Raw genomic sequence first — 15,450 nt, 5'->3', positions numbered from 1 at the left:
ACATTTGTCTCCGGGGACTCGTGTGGCTAGATTTTGAGTCCCTGCTGGGTACGTGCCCTACCTATACCTGACAGCGCCTGCTGTGGCTCCAGACACACGATACATCTTCAGTACCTACTTTCCCCGATCAGTTCAACCTCATATTTCTGGAACAAAAACCTGACCATCCACAGCTCCTTCACTTACCATCCTTCATTCTATGAAATATGCTTTAAAGTCATCATCTCACAGAATTTTACAATGGCCTCAATGCCTTTGATCTTTGAAAATATATTCTTTCATGGCTGAAATGTTAAAGCACTGAAGTTGACAGTAAAGGGCCATCTATGTAACTGAGAAGAGGGAAGGAGAGCAAGCATAGGAGATTTTACTGCATGGTGGGCTGGGAGCTGGTCACAAACTTGACCTCTTGTCATTCTCAGGTGATCCTGCAAGATAGCTATTAGGTATCCCATTTTACAGAGAAAAAACTCTGAGGCCCAAAGGGCCTCGGGGACTTGGGTTGGGCCATACAGACCCTGCAATTCAGTGAAAGTCAAAGGATTAGGAAACTGCTGTAAACTGGAGGAGCCACTTACTGATCCTAAACTGATCCTAAACCTGAATCCCTGGAGACACCAGCTGTTCTCGTGTGAGGACCCCCTACCCTCCCACATGATGAAGGGCTTCTTTCTCATTTACTTCTTGCTTAGTGAACCCCTATGCATTATCTGCTCTTTCAATCTACCAAATCCAATCTAGTCCCATTCTTACATGGCGCACTGGTTAAACAGTGTTAGAACTGAAGGATTTAGTAAAGACCAGTATCCTAGCACATCACCCACGTAGAGAGATTTCACTTTAACATCATAAAACACATTCTTCATAGCCTTTTTCTACTCCTGCAGACACACCAAGTCAAAACCTGCTTCTAATTATTACACCTACTCTGTACTGAACAATCACAGAAAATAATTAGGGGTAAACATGTTTTAATATCAGATGCATGAAATCTCCTACGCGTCTACCTTAAGTGTCTTAACACATTTGCTGAGAATGGGTCCCAGATGAAAGGGGTTTCTGGAAGGCTGCGGCCTTCCTGAAGGATGCACTGCCTAACATAATTGGGATTTGCCACCATGAAGAGAAACCTCCCAGGTAAACACCACTGAGACTCAAAACCCATAAAAATACTGCCTTAGGTTTTCCAGTGAGGAGGGAATCCAGCCTGTGAAGGGAGCAGGTGGGGGTGAGACGAGGGTGGGTAGGGAGGGGGGCATCCTCCCTGATTTTGGAGCTCACCTGTTGGGTTTGCAGGAATATCCAGGATGGTTTTCAACAGTTTCATGTCTTTGATGTTGTGAATGTAGATGGCCTCCTCCAGACACACCAGCAGCCTCTGCAATCACACAGACTCATCAGTCCACTGGGCCAGTTCCTCCCAAAGGAACCAACCAAACGGAAATCACTTATCTTTCATGTAAGCCCTAAACTTGCTTCAGAGCCTAAAGGAGGAAGAATTTCAAGGATCGATTTGAAGATTATGCTTATGTACGCACATGCATGCACGCACACATTATCCACCTGAACAGAACCATAAAATACAAGATCTTAAAAAACTTCATTTAAAATTTTAAAAAGATTTGTGCGGAGGTGCCTGGGTGGCTCAGTTGAGTTAAGCGTCTGCCTTCGGCTCAGGTCATGATCTCAGGGTCCTGTGATCCAGCCCTGTCTTGGGCTCCCTGCTCAGTGGGGAGTCTGCTTCTGTCTCTGCCCTCAACCTCGTGCTCTCTCTCTCAAATAGATAAATAAAATCTTAAAAAAAAAAAAAAAAAAAAAAAAAAAAGAAATTGAGATTGTGTGTTTGTGTGTGTGGTACTTTCCCTTCTCTTTAGAACTGGAATTCCTGGACACTTCCTGATCAGACTCCCTTTACTATTTAGGACAATTTTGGGTAACCTTTTTGGTTCCTATTCCCACCAGACAGGCTCCCTTTCAATGTCCATAATGAAGTCTCCCTCTTGCACAGACATGGGTTTCTTTACTCCTCCTGTATTACCAATCTTAGGCTTTACCCCCTCCAAAGAACTGCCAGCTTTACCTTTGTTCCACTCAACTCTCATCCACACCTACTTTTAAAAAAAATTTGTATTTAATTATTCAGGAGAGACACACAGAGAGGCAGAGACACAGGCAGAGGCAGAAGCAGGCTCCCTGTAGGGAGTCTGATGGGTGACTTGATCCCAGGATCCCGGGATCATGACCTGAGCCAAAGGCAAATGCAACTACTGAGCCACCCGGGTGCCCCTCCACACTCACTTCTGCGTACTCTCTCTGGCCCTGGTATAGGGAATTGGAAAGCCCTTCTGCCCTCCTGTGCACACTCGGCCCCAGGGTGCCGCCTGCTCAGGGTCCCTCCCAGCTTGGCTCCTTTCCCTCTCCAGGGCAGGGAGGCCCTTCTCTTCCTTTTCAAATGAGGATTGTCAGGTGTAGAGGTTCTTCCCAATGGCCATGCTCCTACCAAGTGGAAACAGGACTCGGGGTCGATGTTGGGTGTGTAAAGGAGTGGAATGCATAGCTCAGTGCGATGCGGATGCTGGGTGCCAGTGAGGGGCTGTTGGGAAGGAGTTTTTGGTTGGGTAGCTCTTTCCTCACTCTAAGCAGCTGCCCATGACCCCTGCACAAGCCTGACTAGCTTCCTCTAAGCTGGTGGTTCTCAGGCTTTGATGAACCAGCCGAGGACCTAAGGGACAAGACCTGGCCTCTCCCTGGAAATTCTGGTTTGAGAGGTTTTAAACATGAATCCTGGGTCATTCTGCTGCACACCTGAGTTTGAGGGCCACTGTTCTTAGGCCAGATCCTTTTATCGCACAAGACAACACTTACAGAGGAAGGCACCTAAAAATACTACAAAAATCCCTAGGAGGTTCTCCTCCAAGGGACTAGACTGCCCTACTGTTTTCCCAGTACGACTTCTCACGGCTCAGAAAAATGAAGACCATCACTTTTACCAAGCAGAAAATAAAATGTAAATGCCTTCCTCAATTTTAATTAAGGTTCTGTGGCCACAAGTCTGAGCACCAAGGGGTAAGAAAAAAAATCTAATAGGGTCTCAAAATTGATGGCAAACATTCGCGTTTCTCTGAGAAACATAGTCCCTGAAACAAAGTCCTTGCCGTTTGCCAGCACTTTCTATGGTTTGGACTATAGTAGTATATGGTAATGTTCTTAGGTTTCTGACGTCCTCCTGTATCCCCACACCCAAGCCCCAGGACACTGGGTCCTCAACATATGCCTCTTGTAGGAACAGCCTCCATATCCAGCTCATGCCACCTGTCGGCATCCGTCCCACCAGCTGTCATAGCACCAGCTGCTCTGTGGCCCACTCAGTGAGTTTCAGGTCACCCCTGCTGGCCACAGACAAGAATAAAATGGGAGGGAAACAGAGATAACAGCAAGGGGGAAAGAGGAGGCATCGTGTCCCAAGTTCCTGCGCAAGACTCTTCTGGGGCCAGCGTGACCCTGGAAACTGCTCTTTAGTGATCAACGTTCAGCCTTAGCAGAACCCTGGGTGGGCCTTCGACTCCGCTCGTTCCCAGTCACCTTGGCTCTCATCAACTCTTCTAGATTTTAGAAGTAATAACCCCTTTTAGTGATTAAGAAAATATTGATAGCATCTGCCCTCAAGCATCACAGATTCAGAGGTAGCTCCAGAGAGGCTTCGATCCAGGGGATGTGCAGCTGGATAACCCAGGGCCCCTCAGAACAGATGGTCAGACCACCGTCACAGTTTACATATGGAAATACATCAAATGTGTCCTCGTTATGCCACAAGATACATCTCCTCAATTAAGGACAAGGGGCACGACATTAACTGAGGTTGAGAAATACCTTTACTAAATATTTTTCCTTTCTATATACTTAGAAAAAAATAGAGATGTTCTCTCCTCATAACTCCCTACACAAATCTTTGATGGTTTCCTGTTGTTTTTTAAAAAAGGAACTGCACTGCCCAAAGACCCGCTGACTCCCACAGCGGGCAGGATGCGCAGCACTCACTCCTGTTCATTTCCTGCAGGGGGCGGCAGAGCCCTGGCATCATGGGACCCTGGCCCCGCAGGGAGGGGCTGCTGCAGGTGCCCAACCCCAGAGCTGCCAAGGCCCAAGCCTATGTTTTAAAAAAAAGCACCCCCCCCCCCAACTCAGGGCACCTGAGTGGCTCAGTTGGTTAAGCGTCTGCCTTCAGCTCAGGTCATGATCCTGGGGTCTTGGGATCGAGTCCCTAGTTGGGCTCCCTGCTCAGCCTGCTTCTTCCTCTCCCTCTGATAAATAAAATCTTAAAGAAAAAAAGAGAAACTTCTTAGGAGAAAAAATGCTAAGGAGGAGAGAGGTGTCTAAGTGGGTTCCAATGAACCTGCCCATTCACAGCTGAGCAGTGCTAGGAGCATTGACCTTCTAAAGATTTTGGGGCAGGGGAGCCTCAGAAGTCACAGATGTTATACTGAGGACAGGGTGGCATTGAAAGGCTAGCAGACTCACACACTTGAGTAATCCTCTGTCCCATTTGGTAATGAAAATGTCAGAGAACAAGTAAGAGAGAAATTACAGAAATAAATTCCATAGGTACTATTTGAAGGTTCTGATCTTATAGGACTTTGGCCTAAACAATCTTTTTTTTTTTTTTAAGATTTAAAAAAAATTATTTATTTCGGAGAGAGAGAAAGAGAGAGCATGAGCGGGGGTGGGCAGTAGAAGAGGGAGAGGGACAAGCAGACTCCCCACTGAGCAGGGAGCCTAATGCGGGGCTCCATCCTAGGGCCCTGAGATCATGATCTGAGCCAAAGGCAGACGCTCAACTGACTGAGCCATCCAGGCACCCCTGGCCTAAATAATCTTAAAAAGACAATCAGGTACCAAAATAGAGATTTTAATTTTCATATACTGGCTATCACTGCATGCAAAGATAATAAAATTTTGCAATGAATTTAATGTGCTACCAACAGATTTTAGAGAGAGCCCTTGAGCCAAGAATCAGGCTTAAAAACCTTCAAGTCGAAAACTCTCAAATTGCCTTTCCCTCCCTGGCCAAGAGCCTGGGCTTACTTCCTTCTTTACTCCTGCTCCTTACTTAAATAGCCCCACATCCTACTTCTTAGGCTCTCTTCAGTACACTGCTTTATATAGACCTAAGTGGGTATCCAATCAAAGTAGTTGACCAACTCAACGAAACAATCTCTTCCTTCTCATAAACGGAAGAGAGCACTTTGTCTCATTTGTTTAAAAAAAATTAGCATTTAATAGTTTAGGTAAGAAGACAAGAAAATATTGTCCTTGATGAATGCAATGACCTCCATCATCCTGGAAATATTGAACAGAAAGATCTGCATAGTCATATAAAGAATGTTTGTTTACTTATTTAATAGGTGGTCAGGAAATGGATATTCACTGAGTATTTTTTTTTCCACCAGGCACTGTCTTTTCTACTAGGCCTACAGTAGTGAACACAACAGATACAATGCCTGCCCTCATAGGATTTAAAATCTAATGATTTAAGATAAACTCATTCATAGCCCCAAATATTTATTTAAGGAAATTTTCTATTTTTTTTTTAAGATTTTATTTATTTATTCATGAGAGACAGAGAGAGAGAGAGAGAGAGAGAGAGAAAGAGGGGGGCAGAGACACAGGCAGAGGGAGAAGCAGGCTCCATGCAGGGAGCTCGATGTGGGACTCGATCCCGGGTCTCCAGGATCACACCCTGGGCTGAAGGTGGTGCTAAACTGCTGAGCCACCAGGGCTGCCCAGGAAATTTTCTATTTTTAAAGAGAACATATTATATATTTGATATAAGAATAATCCTTCTTTTGACAAAAAAAGAAAAAAAGAAAGAAAAAGAAAAACACCACAAGTAAGATCTGTAGGGTGAGCCAGGACAAAGAAATGGGCACATGAGCCTGGACACTTGAATCGCTGGGAATGTCCAAGGAGAGAGCAAGAGAACGGGTAGTTTTACAACTGCTTTCAGAGTGAGCTGGGGAGGGGAGGGCACACTCATCCTTAGGAATTTTGTTCTAAGAGGCATTACTGCTCACAGGACTAAGTCACAGCCAGATTTCTACCCAGCCTGCACCCAGTGGAAGAGGGTTCACTCCACCAGTGGCCAATGTTCGAGAAAGGACATGAGGCTGAAGGGCCAGGGAGGCCACATCACTGAAATGAGTACCCGGAGTAGGCTTATGATGTTCCCAATCATACTCGGCCTGAGTATTAAAATCCCTTTTAGAATCTGATGTTTGGTTTAGAAACATTCATCTTTACAGGTATTCATCTTTCTCTTTGGTGCCAATTAACAGAAGCCCCGCAACCCCGAGAGGTCTCCCCGAATGTACCTGTCGGTTCAGCCTTATGGACAGGATGTTGCTGGAATAGCTGTAATTACAGATCTCTGTGCCTTTCTTGAAGTGATAGACGTTCATTTGCCGTGGCTTTGAGTGACTGACCACCACCACCAGGCTGCTGGAGAACAGGCGCTCCACGATGTAAACGTCTGGGATTTCGTCTGGGAGGGAGAGCAGACTGAGGTCACACAGATTTCAGCCTCCCCTGAGCTGAGCTGACACCAGTTAGCCGAAAGCCTCTAGGTCTTGCAGACTGGGTGCCCTCCATTAGCACACATTTACAATGATTTTCCTTCCCCCCTGCAATGAAGCTTTAGCTGTTTCCCAAGGTAGCAATCGATTCCAATTGCCAATAGGTATTGGCCCTTGCCAATACCTAAAGAAAATGTTGGTAACCAGAACCCAGAGTCCGGTCTTTCAGAGCTTCCCATGATCCTGTGTGCGGTAAAATCAGCCCTAGGGCCCCACTGTTTGCTCTGTGAAACATATTTGGGAGGTTTGGCCACTCTCAATCTAACTTTTCTCCCTGAGAGGTTTCAAAGGAGTGTCTACTCTGGGGAACCTCTGCTTTCAGGATTCCGGGCCCTGTTGCCAAGAGGTACACTATGGACAGACACCACCATGGTGGGGGTGGATAGTAATCTAGTTGAATCTGTAACCTCTCCCCATCTTGCTGTGCAACCTGGCCCTCTCTGCAATCCCTTTCCTGTTGAAGACAAACTGGACATCTGTGTTATGACCAGGGAAGTAATTCCATACTCAGAAAGAAGGTAAATAAATAAGCCTCCCGAGTGCCCACAGGTAGACACCTCAGTGTTTTCCTGAGAACATTCTTTTTGTATGCTTGCCTTCCTTGTGCTTAGGCAGGTCTCACAGGGAATGACACAGGATAGATACAGAGTCAAGTATTCACAAAATGGTGTGATAAAAGTAAGATCTTATAAATATATTAGGGACCCAATGTATTTATCTACTAAACCTTTCTTTCCAGGAAATCCAAAGATTGTGTATTCTTCACTATTACGATGGCATAAATTATTACTTACCCTGAGAAAATATGAGAGTCACATTTCTAAGCTGCATTTTTTGGTAATATTCCTTAGAAGTACTTGAACATCTTCAATATGAGCTATGCAAATGGGATAGTGTTGCTTTATTAAAACAAAGAAAAAAAAAACAAAGAAAAGACTTCCACGACTGAATGAATGTTAGCAATATTCTAAAGTCCCAGTACAATGGAAAAAAAAAATCATAAGTGACCTTCTGGTTTGACAATTATAAAAACCGATGGCTGTGCACAGAAGTGTATGAAGAAGTGTCAACAATATGGTTTCACACAAAGGATTTCTTAATATAAAAAGAAAATGTTACCTAAGATATTGCCAAACCAGGGTGCTTACTTGTGGTTTTTTTTTTTTTTTTTTTTTAAACCAAGTGGAGGCAATGATTTACATTTAAATCTGAAAAATACTGACTCCCTCAGGTTAACAGTTAAGGTAGAAAAATGCAGACAGCTCAGGAGCACCACAGATTAAAGTCTGGAGGGAGGATTTGGTGTCCCTGAGATCTCACACACACACACTTACTGCTTCCATGGACTTGGTCCAGATGCTCCACAGAACTCAAAGAAAACAGCTTATAACCGGCTTTGGTTCCAATTGCTAGGGATCTGTGGAAGATAATGAGAGCATGGGAATGACAGGAGGTACTGTATTCCAGCCACAGATCTGCTGAAGATAGACATTCCCCTTCCCCCCAGTCTCCTAGTAGACAGACAAACATCCATCCTCAGGTATTTCGATATTTGATAACTATCTAAATGGTGAGGCACACCTTGTCAGGTAGGCAGGTACATTAAAATGACAAAGCGCAAAGATAACCGCACACACAGAGATGTGAAATGGTTAAGAGATCTGAAACTCATCCATAGAAATGTCAAACCTACTAGCGACTATGCTTTCCCAACTGGACAGAAATAGGAACAATATAATGCTTAAGAATACTCATCCTGGTGCTACTCCCAACACTATTAGGGGGCTCCTGTTTGTTTGAGAGGTACTTTACCAAGAGATAAATTTTCTATTTCCTTTTTTTTTTTTTTGCTTAAAAAATAAATACCTGATCATAGTGGGCACAGTCATTAGTAGGTACGTTTTATTTATTTATTTATTTATTTATTTATTTATTTATTTATTTATTTATTTATTTATTTATTATAGGCACACAGTGAGAGAGAGGCAGAGACACAGGCAGAGGGAGAAACAGGCTCCATGCACCCGACGTGGGATTCGATCCCGGGTCTCCAGGATCGCGCCCTGGGCTAAAGGCAGGCGCTAAACCGCTGCGCCACCCAGGGATCCCTTTTTTTTTTTTTTTTATTTAAGTAGGTACAATTTAATGGATGCATCCTTTCATTGCTTTTCACGAAAATATTCCAGATATTTTATAACAGTAGCTCTCATTCCCAGATGTATATTAAATTCACTTGGGAAGCTTTTAAAAAATACTAATTATTGTTTATTGTTGCTCTTCCAACTGAGAGCTTTTTTTTTTTTTTAAAGATTTTATTTATTTATTCATGAGAGACACACAGAGAGAGGCAGAGAGACACAGGCAGAGGGAGAAGCAGGCTCCCTGCAGGGAGCCTGATGCAGGATTTGATCCAGGACCCTGGGATCACGACCTGAATGAAAGGCAGATAATCAACCACTGAGCCACCCAGGTGCCCTCCAACCCTGAGCTTTTTATTTAATTGGATTCTTTCTTTCTTCTCTCCTTCCATCCTTTTTTTTTCTTTCTTTTCTTTCTCTCCCACCTCCCATCTCTCTCTCTCTCTCTTCTTCCTCTCTCTATTTTTTTCTGTTTTTAGTTCTTCAGTGTGCAGCCAGGGTTGAGAACTCTGCCTTATACCATGTTCCACAAAGCTAGTATCACAACCAAACAGCAAAACAAAAAATTAAACACCCATCTGAAACAATATGGGCTAAAAAAAAAATCTTTTCTTATTTTCTCACTTTCAACCAACAGATAAAGACGGAGGGTAAACCCCAGTTGCCTTGGCCTTAGGATGAAAGCAAAGGAGTCAATTTTGTTCAGCAGCTGGGATCCCCAACCAGCTCTCTCCTACTTTGCCTTTAGCACCTCACTGATGAGCAAAACCTCACACAGAGCACACTCAGAATAAGCAGTCTGATCTTGAGCACTTCTACCCTTGGGAAGATGCGATGTCAGAGCTGAAACGGACCTTAAAATGGTCCTAAGTGGACCTAAAAATTAGCCCGGCTTCCTCATTTAAAACAAATATCTGAAAAGGTGAGATTTGTTCTTCACAGGGAAGCATATACGAACAGAAGCAGTTTACTGGGGCAAGTTTGGATGGCCAAGGCTCTGGTTTCATTAGCCTAAAAATTAAAAAGGAGGTCACGTGATTTTCCCTGGAATTGTTTTTTTTCTACCCAAACGTTTGTTCTTCTCTGGGTCACAAGGATAGGAGAATATGGTCAACTTTTAACCAGTGAGGAAGTTGCCTCTGTCTCTCAGTCCTCCAACCTGCTGGGGGGCTAACATGGTGTGCTGTGCACCCAGAGCTGACCAACAGTAACTGAAGAGGCAAGCCAGCAGCATCTTAAAACTTCAAAACACAGCTCCAGGCAAAAGAATGAAACTGGACTACTAGCTGACACCATATACAAGTGTGAACTCAAAATGGATTAAAGATTTGAACGTAAGACCCAAAGCCATGAAACTCCTAGAAGAAAACACAGGCCGTAAGCTCCTTGGCATGGGTCTTCGAGATGATCTTTGGATCTTACTCCAAAGGCAAGGGAAACAAAAGCAAAAATAAACAAACAGGACTACAACAGACTAAAAAGTTTCTGCACAGCAAAGGAAACCATCAACAAAATGAAAAAACAATCCACTGGGTGGAAGAAAATATTCGCAACAAGGGGTTACTATCCGAAATAAATAAATTCACATAACAAAAAAACAATCTGATTTAAAATTGGGAGAGGATCTGAATTGACATGCAGATAACCAACAGGTGCATGAAAAGATGCTCAACATCACTAATCATCAGGGGAATGGAAATCAAAACCACAATGAGATATTACCTTATACCTGTAAGAATGGCTATTATCAAAAAGATAAGAAATAACAAAGTGTTGGCAAAGATGCGGAGGAGAGGCAGTGCTCGTGCACTACTGGTAGAAATGTAAACTGATGCAGCCACTCCAGAAAACAGTATGAAGGTTCCCCAAAAAATTAAAACTAGAACTATCCTATGATCCAGCAATTCCACTTCTGGGCATCTTTTTTTTTTTTTATTTATTTATTTATTTATTTATTTATCTATCTATTTATTTTTTTCATGAGAGAAAGACAGAGAGAGGCAGAGACACAGGCCGAGGGAGGAGCAGGCTCCATGCAGGGAGCCTGACTTGGGACTTGATCCCAGGACTCCAAGATTATGCCCTAGGCCGAAGCCAGGTGCTAAACCGCTGAACCACCCAGGGATCCCCTCTGGGTATCTTTCTGAAGAAAAAATGAAAACACTCCAAAAGATATATGCACCCTTATGTTCATTGCCATGTTATTTATAATAGCTGAGCTATGGAAACAATCTAAGTGTCCATCAGTGGATGAATGAATAAAGATGTGGCATGTACGTGTGCACATACACACATACACACACTTCTCAGCCATGAAAAAATATGAAATCTTGCCATTTGCAGCAAAGGATGAGAGTATTTTGCTACATGAAATAAGTCAGATGGGGAAAGATAAATACCACATGATTTCACTTATATGTGGAATCTAAAAAAAAAGAACACCAGAAGAAAGCAAAACCCAGACTCAGAGTTTACAGAGAATAGGTTGGTGGTTGCCAGATGGGAAGGGTGTTGGGTGGGGGGGGGGTTACGAAATTGGTGAAGGAAATCAGGAACAACGAACTTCCAGTTATAAAATAAATATGGGGATGAGTGGGTGGCTCAGTGGTTGGGAGTCTGCCTTCGGCCCAGGGCATGATCCTGGAGTCCCGGGTTCGAGTCCCACATCGGGCTCCCTGAGTGGAGCCTGCTTCTCCCTCTGCCTGTGCCTCTGCCTCTCTCATGAATAAATAAATAAAATCCTTTAAAAATAAAATAAAATAAATATGTCATGGGGGCTAATGTACAACATGGGAAATACAGTAGCTAAAATCACATTAACTTTGTAAGTCAATAGATGTTTAGAACACTGATCATGGTGACCATTTCCCAGTGTATACAAATGTCTAATCACAACAGGTCATACACTTGAAACTAATATAATACTGTATGCCAATTATACCTCAACTTTAAAAGGCTCCTTTTTATTTCTAGGATTCAGAAAAAATGTTTTAAAATATACTCTGTAGGAATTACTGCTTTTAAACTTTTTTCACACAGGACTTTTTCACATAAATATAGATGCGTTTAGTAGCACACTGAGGTTTCTAAAACTTGCAAGTGAAGGAAAAAATGTAACTAGAGTCTTGTGATATTAACCATAAGGTCTGGCAATTTAAAATAATTTTCAAACGTAAGCCCTGCTCCTAGAACAGAAGGATTTTATACATGAGAAAATGGCAATGTGATTACTGTTAGGTTTTAAATGATTGATCAATGGCCACAAAAGATGCTGAATCCAGGAGTTCAAAGTAAAATCTTATTTTATCTGTAAGGCCTTCCTGCAGGAAAAAAAAAATTCTCATCATCTCTCACAGGAATAGGGCTTGGGACAAATACATACTGCCAATCAAATGAAAAAATGTACCCAAAGTGTCTAGCACAGTGCCAAACATGAAGTATGATCCAAGGAGACTGGCAAGGGTTAGTTGTAGTACTGGATTTCAAACTCAGCCTACACTTACAGAAAAAGACACTCTGATACTCCTAAGTGCATTCGTAAGGGGCTTGACTTATTTTAAAATCCAATGTCATACCCTCTGTGGCTCAGAGCAACTGACTGTGACAAAAACTTTTATTTATAGGTGAGACAGAGCTGTCCAGCAGAGCTTTCATCCAAGAAAACAGAACTGACAGTAGAGACGAAGGAAATTAACTTTCCAACCACCCAATAGCTTTGAAAATAACATTTTTTACCCAAGTGTTTCAGAAAGCTGGGACTCGAGAGTAAAAACCAACATGACTTGAAAAAGTCTAACAACAAAAAAAATAAATAAATAAAAAATAAAAAAAAATAAAAAGTCTAACAAACAATATCCACAAAGCAGAATTTAGAACATTTACTTCCAATAAGCAAACTGACTCCTCTCCTTGTCCTGTGTTCATTTGGGAAGGAAAACATTCTGGCATTTCAACAGCCATCCTCTCTTGCAAAATGCTTCTTACAAAACGTCAAAATTTTATCTACACCATCATTTCTGTAAACTGCGGGTCTCAACCCATCAGTTGATCTTAAAAACAGTTCGGTGTGTTAAAAACACCTTTAAAAGAGGGTATCACACATAGGAGGGGTAAACACTGCTTAATGAAGCACTTTTCAGGGATATCCTATGCATGTGGGTATAAGGGAATGTTGTAATATGTTATTTCTTAAAATGGATTATGGTTAAAAGAAAAAAAAAAAAGCCTGAAAGTCACTCATAAGTCACTCATGCAACCAAGCTGTCCAGCTACCCTATTACCCGATTACACATCCAGTTTTTCTTTTTTTTTTTCGAACAAAGGCATATTGTTTGGCATAGGGTGTTTTTAAACTGAAATACAAAGGGAATGGGAGCCAGATTTACTTATGGTACAGGATGGCCTTAATTACACCGCTGAATGTTCAATATTAGCACAGCCTGGTCAGAGGCAGCCAAGGCCCAAGCCTGAAGCCGGCTCCAAAACAAGGAACACAACAGAAACTGGTACAGCAGGAAGTGGGAAACTGGAAAGTGGACATCCCTGCTTGATGCTCTGGGTGCACATTCCAAAGGCATGATTCCATATGGTCCCGGGGACTGGCGTCTAACAAGTCCAGGCCGAGAGGGAAGGAAACAGGCGTTTGCTTCTCAGGGAGGGAATCCTCGAGATGTCTGCAATACAGCTCGGCAGCTCACTCTCTGGCCTGAGTCCAAATGTGCACATCGAAGTGAAATATTAAAAATCCGCTCCAAAAAAAAAAAAAAAAAAAAAAAAAGCAACAGGGTGGAGCTCGTGGGAGGGGGGGTGGTCCGGGAAAGGGCTCTTGGCCTCGGGGGAGGGGAGGGGACTCTGCCTCGCCGAGGGGGCTCGGTGAAAACAGGGAGAGGAGGGCTGGGAGGGTTTCTGACGCCCGGAGGCGGCAGGCCAGGTGCCCCGGGCTAGGCTGGGGCAGGGGCTGGCCCGGCCACAGGGATAGGCTGCCTCTTTGTCCCAGGCCCTGCCCAGATGCCACGTTGAGATGCTCAAGGACAAATGGGAAAGTTTTCCCCGTATTCCCATCTTCTTGGGCCCCAATGACCTAGCCTGGGGTCAACCCGCCGCTGCCCGCTCCCCTCCCACCTCCTTTGTCTTGGCTTCCCCTCCCCCCCAGGCCCCCCGCTCGGGTCGCTCACCTCCGCCCCTGCTCCGGCCCCCCTCCGCCCGCGGACTCCCTCCCTCGCTCTGGCTCCGCGGCCCGCAGCGGGGGTGGGGGCGCTCGAAGCCCCTGCCCGGGAGGGGGAGGAGGAGGGGAGGAGGAGGGGGAGGAGGAGGGGAGGAGGAGGGGGAGCCCCCGCCCCCCGCCCCCTGCGCGGAGCCAGCCCCGGGCCGCCCCGGGCCGCCCCGGCCCGGCCGCCGACGCCCTCTTGGGGCGTAGGCCTGCGCCTCTCCGGCTGCAACTCCGCGGCCAGGACCCGACCCCCGCCCGCGACCTCCGCCCGGGCTCCCCGCAGGGCAGGCGCCGCGGCTTACGTGCAGTCCTGGTTGAAGGAGAAGCAGCTGAGCGCCGCCTCGACCCCGCCCGGGGGGCTTTCCGCCGCCTCGGCCTCCATCGGGGGCTCGACCCGGGGCAGCCGCAGCTCCGAGCCGGCGACAGCCACCTCAGCAGCCCGCTGGCGCCGGCTCCGCGGGCCGGGTCGCCTCCAGCCCCCCTCCGCCTCTGGCCCCGCCCCGGCCCGCCTCGCTCCGCCCCCCCCGCCCGGCCCCGGACCCTCCGGCGGGTCCCGGCCAAACCTCGCCGCCGAGAGGCGGGGCCCCACCGCCGGCCGCCATTGGCTACGAGTCCACGCCCACGGCGCCGCCTTGGCCAATTGGCGACGGCTGCGGGCGGCCCCTCCCCGGTGACGGCCCGCCCCCGGCTCGGTGAGGCGGCGCCCCATTGGACGAAGGCGCGTGACGCGGCGCTGCAGGCCACGTGGTGGTGTTGTCATTGCCAGATGCTGCGAAGCGGGAGTTGGGAAGCAGCAGCGCGGCTGAGACCTCCGCCGCCGGCGTCCGCGGTGGGGCTGCGGCGACCAGGGCGGGCGGACGCGCTCGGTCTCACCCCGCCCAGACCGCTGTCACCAGTAGCTCTCTGCCTATTAAACTTAACAGCGTTTAGTAGAGAGCGTGAGACGCGGAAAGCCTCACCCTTTTGTAGAGTCTTCAAGCTGCCTAGGGAAAAAAGTTTCTGAGATGGGGATGCTAAAGCCGGAGAGATCTCAAGTTATTTTACCGATTGTCCTGCAGGGGAGAGCTCTTCCTGCATGCCAAGCACTGTCTTAACTGCGTGTGGTATCTCGCTGAATTCTTATAAAACAGGAAAATATGCTTTATGCTCGATTTTTTTTAAAAACAGGGGCAACTGAACAGCTAACGAGTCTGTCTAAAGTAACACAAGTGGTAGAAAGTGGATTTGTCTGATTGCAAGGCCCGTGAACCAGACAATTCTGCTGGAAAGTTTGGCAAAGCCTATCTGATCTGTAGTTGAAAAAAAATGAAAAAAAATGTGGGGTCCCTGGGTGGCTCAGCGGTTGAGCGTCTGCCTTGGGCTCAGTGCGTGACCCTGGGGTCCTGGCATCAAGCTCACATCAGGCTCCCTGCAGGGAGCTTGCTTCTCCTTCTGCCTGTGTCTCTGCCCCTCTGTGTCTCTCATGAATAAATAA

The 15,450-nt window shown here is 45.8% G+C and overlaps 1 protein-coding gene across 2 annotated transcripts in view; it reads right to left on the bottom strand.

Moving 5' to 3' along the window:
• The window catches only part of WIPI1 (WD repeat domain, phosphoinositide interacting 1), a 32,502-nt gene extending 18,045 nt beyond the window's left edge, over positions 1-14,457 (bottom strand). For both annotated transcript variants that reach the window (XR_012009142.1, XM_072781045.1), the window contains exons 1-4: positions 14,279-14,457; positions 7,964-8,046; positions 6,369-6,538; positions 1,282-1,378 (exon numbers count right to left, since the gene is read on the bottom strand). Coding sequence is in view for 1 of the 2 variants with exons in the window: in XM_072781045.1 (XP_072637146.1) it covers positions 1,282-1,378; positions 6,369-6,538; positions 7,964-8,046; positions 14,279-14,358 (430 nt within the window). In the remaining variant the exon portion in view is untranslated. The remainder of the gene's footprint in view (positions 1-1,281; positions 1,379-6,368; positions 6,539-7,963; positions 8,047-14,278) is intronic.
• Positions 14,458-15,450: the final 993 nt, after the last annotated feature.

The sequence above is a fragment of the Canis lupus genome, chromosome 16 (genome assembly GCF_048164855.1).
Source record: "Canis lupus baileyi chromosome 16, mCanLup2.hap1, whole genome shotgun sequence".
Taxonomy (NCBI): Eukaryota; Metazoa; Chordata; class Mammalia; order Carnivora; family Canidae; genus Canis; species Canis lupus.
Note: the sequence above shows the minus strand (reverse complement) of the source record. Positions and strands in the feature narration are given on the sequence as shown.